Here is a 9,972-nt window from a genome sequence, read left to right on the forward strand (position 1 = left end):
GATGCATGCATGATGATCGATGATCATGATGTGATCGATGATCGATGATGGTGATGATGATCATGATGGTGATGATCGATGCAGTGATGATGATGATCGATGATGCTGCATAGTGATGATGATGCATGATGATGCATCAGTGATGATGCATGATGATGCATGCTGATGATCGATGCATGATGATGCATGATGATAGTGATGATGATGATGATGATGATGTGGTGATGATGGTGATGATGATGATGCTGATGATGGTGATGGTGATGATGATCGGTGATGTGATGATGATGATGATGATGATGATGATGAGGTCGATGTGATGATGATGATGATGAGTGATGATGATGTGATGATGGTGATGATGGTAGTGATGGTGATGATGATGGTGATGGTGATGCATGATGGTGCATGATGGTGATGATGAGCTGATGATGCATGATGATGCATGCATGATGATGATGATGATGATGATGATGATGATGATGATGATGGTGATGATGATGGTGATGATGATGATGATGATGATGATGATGATGAAGATGGTGAACCTGGTGTTTTGAGCTAACAGCTGATGCGAGGTCAACGTTCAGTCGTCCTGATGACGGAGCAGAGCTGACCTGAGGACAGTCTGACCCCTGCTGGACACACACCAACATTACACCTCCGACCAATCACAGCAGATAAAAACACTGACTTTACCCCCGTCGCTCTCCGCACAGCTCTGGATGAGAAACACAGTCAGTGTCAAACTGTTTCTTTACATGGAAATAAATGTAATAAAAATCTGAATATTCTGAAACACTGATTCCAGTCTCCGAGTGAATGGAGGAAAACCCATGACCCTCCACCATGAATGACTTTTTAGAGTTTTGATGTTTGAAATTTGAAAGTTTAAAAAAGTCTCAGCAGGTATGAGCGAGCACCTGAGCATCAACTGACACAGTGACAAACAGCAGACTACCTGTGACTGAGCGTCATCGTGTTGAAAATAAATGATCATAACGTTACTGTCTGTAATGTTCCTGTATTGGATGTGGACCGTGGGCTCCATGATACAAGAAGCTAACTGTGACTTTATCAGCTAACAGTATGAACCGACCAACAGCAGATCCATGTAGAGATGCTAAGTTACAGCTAGCTGGCTAACATTAGCTCAGGTTACACCTGTGATGGACACAAAATATGCTAATTAAGCAGTGCAAATGAAGCAAAAAGCGCATTTTCGCGCCGTACGCTTTTTCGCAAACGTTAAAAAATCTGAACTTCAGCTACCAGTTGGCACTGCGACAGCCAGTCAGCACTGAAGTTTCCTGACTGTCGCGTCAACAATCCAACTGAAAGGCCAACGTTACAGCGTTTTTCATAAACCCCGGGGAAAAACTCGAGACACACGAACCTCTCCGTGCAGACAGGTCTGATCTCTGCGGTTAAAGATGGACAGATACTGCTGAGCAGAGACAGGGACATGAAATGAAGCTCTATAAGACATAAACAAGTCAAACAGCTGTTCACTGAAGACAAACTCCACCGCCACATTTAAACAACAAAATCACAACGCAGAGGTGAGGTGCAGAGGGAGTCTGGCGACGGGTTACATCAATATTATGTAGACTTTTTTTGTTTACGTGAAATGTTTGTTTATCTTCAGACGGCGTCCTCGGTGACGGTTTGCTGTAAAAATGAAGGTGATATTTTTGTGTCTTCCTGTTCTGACGTTCAACAAGACAATGAGACATTTTTATTCTGCATAACTCAACTGGTTCTCTCCAGCGTCTACCGTTTTTCTGACACCAGTATGCACGCACAACTTCTGTGACATCACAGTGACATCACAGTGGTGTCACTGTGATGTCACTGTGATGTCACTGTGATGTGACTCCAATCCGCTCTATAAAACAAGATAAACACATGTAAAATGTTCAATATGAAGTCATTAAAATGAGCTCCACCTTTACCAGCTGCAATGTTAACATTATGAACACATTAATAACAATGACATCATATTACTCTGCGCACAGAGTACTTTTACTTTAGGTACTTTGAGTACATGTTTCAAAACTTCTGTACTTTTACTAAGGTCAGGTTTTAAACTCAGGACTTTTACCTGTAACAGAGTTTCTAACCTGTGGTGTCACTGATTTTATTTCTTCTTCTTCTACTGTTCAAAAATCAGCTGGAGCTTTAAACCGACTCTCTAAGCTCACTATAATTCCTCTTTTTAATGTCTCTATTAAGTCCTCCTCATCCTCCTCCTCATCCTCCTCCTCTTCTTCTTCCTCCTCTTCTTCCTTTTCTTCTTTGGGGCCTTTTGTTTCAGTATTTTTAGCTGCAGGGATTTTCTCTCTCTAGTGTTAATCTGGATTTAACCCACTGAGGATCCACGTCTTCACCACAAACGGGTGGAGTTAAACATGTTTACACACAGGTAGCTGTCAGTGATCAGGCTGATCCTGGATCTGCTTCATCATCATCATCATCATCATCTTCATCATCATCCTCTTCTGCTTCTTCTTCTTAACTGAACTTAAATGGTGTTGAAATTGAAAGAGTACATGAAACAAACTTTTGGGGAGTGATTATAGACGATAAACTGTTGGAAGCTTCACATGAAACACAATAAACAGAAACGGTGTGAATTTGTTGTTGTTGTTTATCAGACAGCAAAGCTGTTGAGTCTGAAATGTGTTAATATGTTGTACTGTTCTCTTCTAACGCCACATTTGTCCCACTGTGCTGAAATTTGGGGAAATGCATTTAAAAACAAATATAGAAGCAATAATTCAACTTCAGAAAAGAGAATAAAACATAACGCAGGTTATCTTCAGTCTGCTGATCAGCTGTTTATAACATCCAACACATTCACATTTTCACACTGTGTTTAAAAACACTGGAAAAACTTTATCGAGCTGTGAACAGAAACTTCCTGTCTGTGTACAGTTGTTTTTTATTAAGAGTTAAATTATATAATTACAGAGGGCTGTTTGTTAACGAAACGTGTGAAGCGAGAAGGTAAAATACTGTTTCTTTATCTGTTACTGACTGTGAGAACATTTGTGTCAGATAATCTTTGTTTTTCCAGATGTATATAACCAAAATAAAAAGTCATTCATTCATTCATTCATTCATTCGTTCATCTTCTTCTCCTCTTCGTTAACAAGCAGTGTTACATAACCACAGCTAAAAATAGTCTGCTGCTATTTATTCCGTCAGAGCTGGTTCACTTACACACGAGGTCATGACCCCACTGAACCTGCCGACAGGATGTGACCTCTGATTGGTCGAGCTGGAACAAAATCAAATATAAATATAATCAATAAAAATATCAAAACCTTTTTAAATACTTTATTTTTATATCATGTTGAAATTAGAAGAGTTGATGTCAAAGTTTCACTTCTCAAAAAAGGGAATTATTATCATCATTGTTATCATTAATATTTTCAGTGATTTACAGGAACACAGACTTATTTTACTAAACTGTCCTCAACTTTCGACATCTTTATTTTTATGACTCGGACATGGGGAAGAAAATGTCATGTCGTGATGGAGCGGCCTCATCAATGACTGCAGGCAGCGCACACATGCACGAACGCACATACTGTACACACACACACACGCACACACACACACACACACACACACACACACTCACACACATTACCCACTCCCCCTGCTACCTTTCTGCCTCATGACATGACTCGTGCATCTCTCTATCTTCCCTCTTCCCCCGCTGTGCAATAGCGCAGCCGAGGGTGCACACCTGGGTGCACACCTGGGTACACACCTGGGTACTCTAACATTTCTCAGTTCATGGACACTGACTTACCGGGTGGCGGTGAGTGGAGTGTGTCTCCTGTTTAGTCGGTCAAACTGGGGCACACTGCTCTTCAGGTATAAATGTTTGAGCATCACACGTTTCCTTGGTCACATGACCTGTCACGTGATTTACGTTGCTGTGATTTTTCTGATTTATTAGTTTTCTGCAAATATATCTGGTTTTGGGATTTAAAGTGAATATTTCTGAATATGTATTTGATTCCTGTTTATGATGTTTATGTGTCCAGAGAGACTAATACCTTAGTTGAAGAAGGGTTGAATTTATTGTATTTTTTTTTCCTGTATGGTTATACCTGATGGGAGTGGCTTCAGGTTTAAAAGGAGCGGTTCATCTCAGGTAATGTCAGTCTTGGGGCCTGTCCCAATACCCCCTCCTTAGCCCAACCCCTTGGCCCTACCCCTACATTTGCGTGTTCCCGTGAGGGGTAGGGGTGTCCATATCCTTTTTGCGTGTAGGGGTAGGGGGCATAACCAGGGGTAGTGGGTATGAAACTAGCCTTTCGGAGCCTTTCAGATGCCTTGCCATAGATGACTTGCCATAACTATGCTGCCTCGTAATGTTAGCTGGTTAGCTAGCTAGCCAGCTAGAAGAAGTCCCCTGTCGTACATCATCATCATTTTGTCGTCTGTCATTCATCAAACGAAGCATAATGAATAATGCAAACACGATCGGTAGGATGAACTCAACCAGAGACTCCACTGTAGATGCCGGTTGGAAATGTAGATGGCTCGCAGCTTCCTGTTTAAAATAGTTACGTATGCGTGAACGTAACTGACGCAGTGACGTAGTGAGTGGTGTCCCAATTCCCAGGGAAAGATTTCAACCCCTACCCCTCGTAAGGGGTAGTGGACAAGGGGGGGGGGTATTGGGATTGGGCCTCAGTCTGGTTGCAGAGAAGGCAACATCTTGGATTCACCTGAGTATTGGACTGTGAGTTTTTTTCCCCTCTTCTGAGTTTTTCCTGATTATTGAGGTTTGTTGAAGAACTCTTTTGAAATAGTTGTATTCAAACTTTTTGCATTTCTTTTCGTGTTTTATTTTTTTTGTAAATAAATCACAATTTGCACCTCAGGAGGCAAAATAAAAAGCCAAAACTTGATTTTTCAACTCTGCCAGTGTTTTTGGAGTTTTTGAAGAGTGTCCAGTTGAACCCCGCTACACATGTCATTCTCTCTCTTCCTTCACACTCAGCTGTCCTGTCAATTAAAGGCAAACATGCCCAAAAAAAATATTTGAAAAAAAAAAACAACATAAATATATATATATATATATATATATATATATAAAAGCAGATGAAATGACTTAATATGTGAAAAGACTTAAGAGTTTAATTACATACGAGTTGATATAAACAGTGAAACATTCATATTTACACCCTGAACTGTTCTGTGACACGTAAAATGATTATTGACGAAGATTTTAACAGACACACTTTGTGTCCTGAACGAATGTGTGAGCGTGGAAATGAAAACGCGTGTGAGGATGCTTCTGTCGGTTCAATAAAAACAGAAAACAGTTTGATTCATTCACCTGACCTCAGATCTGTTCGTCATTGACACACACAGAGACAGGCTGTGGTCCACACCCATGTCCAGAGGTCAGTGAACACAACACGTCCAGATGTCGCTGAACACAACACGTCCAAATGTCGCTGAACACAACACGTCCAGATGTCCCTGAACACAACACGTCCAGATGTCAGTGAACACAACACGTCCAGATGTTACTGAACACAACACGTCCAAAGGTCAGTGAACACAGCATGTCCAGATGTCAGTGAATGTAACATGTCCAGAGGTCAGAGAATGCAACACGTTCATAGGTCAGTGAATGCAACATGTTCAAATGTCGGTGAACACAGTATGTCCAGTTGTCATGAATGCAGCATGTCCAGAGGTCAGTGAATGCAGCACGTGACTGCAGCGTCTCCACCTGCTGGCAGAACTAAGAATAGATTCATGAGTCAGTCTGAACATCACAGTTACACCTCCGTCCACACACACCACCGCCCTGCCGTCAGCTGTTGGTCACCATGGGAACAAACACACCCACATCAACAGGTGTGACACGCCTCATAGCTCACAAAACAGACAGGAACTCCAAGAACACAGAGGGGGTGCGTTCAAGTACTTCAGTACACAGCTGAGGTATTTGTACTTTGTTGATAATTGTCGCAGAAATCATTTATTAGTATTTATTCTATCATTTATTAGTGTTGTTAGTTTCCTTTGATTCTGACCTTATTTATATTCAACAGTTGTACTGAGGCCGGGCTTGTATCCCCCAGATCCAGAAGTGCCTGTAAGCAATAAACAGTCATCACTGAATCGACATCAGAGCTGTCGTGTGTCTTCGTTGGAGTCAACTAACTGTCAGCCGTAGTCTGCCATCATCATCATCATCATCATCATCACAACACAGAGGCTGTCACTATTATCAGATGATATAAAAGAAGATTAACTGGGGCGTTATAAACTGTGAGGTTAATACAGTCCCCCGTCACACTAGCGTTAAGGTTAGCTCCACCCTCTTGTCCAAATATTCATTAATGCGCTGTGACGCTCTACTCTGAAATGAGGGCGTTGTTCTCCAAAGTAACAGAGCATTCTGTTGCTACATGAACTAATGAATGGTTAAATTAATCACACGTTCACTCCGCTCAGCGCTCTGCTGCTCCGACAGTCCGGCGTTCGTAATAATTGAATAGTGCGTTGCAACTGCGCTCCAAATTTATGAACGCTCCGGTTTGTGCCTCAGTGTGCTGCGGCCCTCAGAGTGTGACCCTCCCTCCACCATAAATGACTTATTAGAGTTTTAAAAGTTTGATGTTTGAATGTTGAAAGTTTTTCACTCTTGTCACTTAAATAAAAGTTTATTTTATTTAAAATAAGATGTAAATTAGAAAATATCAGTATTTTAAGCTCAGACTTGGTTTGTGCCACATTGACATGTTCTCTTTAAAAATCTGCAAGTTTTCAAGTCGACGGTCAAATTATAGTTTTATTATTTAAATTATAGTTTATTTTTTCTTTCTGAAACATTTGGACGCTGTGTTTTCAGTTTGGTGGTAAAATAGAAAATATAACCATGTAAATCTGTAAGCCCGGCCCCCTGAGCTAGAATAAAAACACGTTTCACTCCAGTGTCACAAAAATAACAGACTCTTCACAGACTCTTCACAGACTCATCACAGACTCATCACAGACTCATCAGACTCTTCACAGACTCATCAGACTCTTCACAGACTCTTCACAGACTCTTCACAGACTCATCACAGACTCTTCACAGACTTATCACAGACTCATCACAGACTCTTCACAGACTCTTCACAGACTCTTCACAGACTCATCACAGACTCTTCACAGACTTATCACAGACTCTTCACAGACTCATCACAGACTCTTCACAGACTCATCACAGACTCTTCACAGACTCTTCACAGACTCTTCACAGACTCATCACAGACTCTTCACAGACTTATCACAGACTCTTCACAGACTCATCACAGACTCTTCACAGACTCATCACAGACTCATCACAGACTCATCACAGACTCTTCACAGACTCATCACAGACTCATCACAGACTCTTCACAGACTCATCACAGACTCTTCACAGACTCATCACAGACTCTTCACAGACTCATCACAGACTCTTCACAGACTCTTCACAGACTCATCACAGACTCTTCACAGACTTATCACAGACTCATCACAGACTCTTCACAGACTCTTCACAGACTCATCACAGACTTATCACAGACTCATCACAGACTCATCAGACTCTTCACAGACTCATCACAGACTCTTCACAGACTCTTCACAGACTCTTCACAGACTCTTCACAGACTCATCACAGACTCTTCACAGACTCATCACAGACTCATCACAGACTCTTCACAGACTTATCACAGACTCTTCACAGACTCATCACAGACTCATCACAGACTCTTCACAGACTCATCACAGACTCTTCACAGACTTATCACAGACTCATCACAGACTCTTCACAGACTTATCACAGACTCATCACAGACTCTTCACAGACTCATCACAGACTCTTCACAGACTCATCACAGACTCATCACAGACTCATCAGACTCTTCACAGACTCATCACAGACTCTTCACAGACTCATCACAGACTCATCAGACTCTTCACAGACTCATCACAGACTCATCACAGACTCATCACAGACTCATCAGACTCTTCACAGACTCATCACAGACTCTTCACAGACTCATCACAGACTCTTCACAGACTCATCACAGACTCTTCACAGACTCTTCACAGACTCTTCACAGACTCATCACAGACTCTTCACAGACTCTTCACAGACTCATCACAGACTCATCACAGACTCATCAGACTCTTCACAGACTCATCACAGACTCTTCACAGACTCATCACAGACTCTTCACAGACTCATCACAGACTCTTCACAGACTCATCACAGACTCTTCACAGACTCATCACAGACTCTTCACAGACTCTTCACAGACTCTTCACAGACTCATCACAGAGGGTCAGACTCAGTGAATATTTGCTTGCTTGTTTTCAGACTCATCAAACTGTTCAGCTCAATTCACACTCACCTTCTTCCCATAAGCAGCTCCCATTCTTCCCAGTCCTTTGCAGCAGCACTCCTTTCTCCTCGGCCTCCTCCTCTTACTCCTCCTCCTCCTCCTCCTCCTCCTCCTCCTCCTCCTCCTCCTCTTCCTGCCACCTGGCAGCCTGGCAGCCTGATCTCAGGGATCAGTTAACCCACCGAACTTCATAACAACAGAGACAGAACTGAGCAGAGACACATGAGACACATGAGACAGGAAGGACAGGAGGGACAGGAGGTCAGACAGTGTATGAGAGTGAGAGGAGGAGGAGGAGGAGGAGGAGCAGCAGCAGGGGGAGGAGCAGCAGGAGGAGGAGGTGTCCCAGCCACCTGTTCCTGCCTGACTCCCTGCTCTCAGCTGTGAGGAGTTAAGATGCTCTGATTGGATTAATGTAATCAGAGGAGACACTGAACTCAGTGTTAGCTTAGCTCAAGTTAGCAGCTTAGCCTCACACGTTAGCTTCATGCTCTGTTAGCTGAAGATGTTAGAAATTATTATCATGAAAACAAACATGAAACGGGGCGTCGGTGGCTTAGTGGATAGAGCAGGCGCCCCATGTACAAGGCTGTTGCCGCAGCGGCCCGGGTTCGACTCCAGCCTGTGGCCCTTTGCTGCATGTCTCTCTCTCTCTCTCTCCCCCCCCTCCCTTCACGCTCATCTGTCCTATCGAATAAAGGCTTAAAAATGCCCAAAAAAATATCTAAAAAAACCAAAACAAACATGAAACATAATCAGGTTCATCAACAACAATTTGTTTGATTCTGACGAGACTGAGCACCTGTTTCACCTGTGATGACATCACACTGAAGCTTCCCCTGACCTCATCTTCACCTGATCATCTCACTCTCTCACCTCATTTTCACAGAGCAATTAGAGCACACAGGGGACACAGAGGACACAGAGGGCACAGAGGACACAGAGGACACAGAGGACACAGAGGGCACAGAGGACACAGAGGGCACAGAGGACACAGAGGACACAGAGCACACAGAGCACACAGAGGACACAGAGGACACAGAGGGCACAGAGGACACAGGGGACACAGAGGACACAGAGGGCACAGAGGACACAGAGGACACAGAGCACACAGAGCACACAGAGGACACAGAGGACACAGAGGGCACAGAGGACACAGAGGACACAGAGGACACAGAGCACACAGAGCACACAGAGGACACAGAGGACACAGAGCACACAGAGGACACAGAGGACACAGAGCACACAGAGGACACAGAGCACACAGAGGACACAGAGGACACAGAGCACACAGAGGGCACAGAGGACACAGAGGACACAGAGGACACAGAGGACACAGAGGGCACAGAGCACACAGAGGACACAGAGGACACAGAGGGCACAGAGCACACAGAGGACACAGAGGGCACAGAGGACACAGGGGACACAGAGCACACAGAGGACACAGAGGGCACAGAGGACACAGGGGACACAGAGCACACAGAGGACACAGAGCACACAGAGGACACAGAGGACACAGAGCACACAGAGGACACAGAGGACACAGAGGGCA

The 9,972-nt window shown here is 43.6% G+C and overlaps 1 protein-coding gene across 1 annotated transcript in view; it reads right to left on the reverse strand.

Moving 5' to 3' along the window:
• LOC117257529 (protein FAM107B) overlaps nt 1–8,468 on the reverse strand; it is a 38,554-nt gene extending 30,086 nt beyond the window's left edge. The window contains exon 1 of the mRNA XM_033627787.2: nt 8,430–8,468. Coding sequence (XP_033483678.1) covers nt 8,430–8,453 — 24 coding nt within the window. The 5' untranslated portion in view covers nt 8,454–8,468. The remainder of the gene's footprint in view (nt 1–8,429) is intronic.
• Between the last annotated feature and the right edge of the window lie 1,504 nt (nt 8,469–9,972).

Source organism: Epinephelus lanceolatus, chromosome 1, assembly GCF_041903045.1.
Source record: "Epinephelus lanceolatus isolate andai-2023 chromosome 1, ASM4190304v1, whole genome shotgun sequence".
NCBI classification, from domain to species: domain Eukaryota; kingdom Metazoa; phylum Chordata; class Actinopteri; order Perciformes; family Serranidae; genus Epinephelus; species Epinephelus lanceolatus.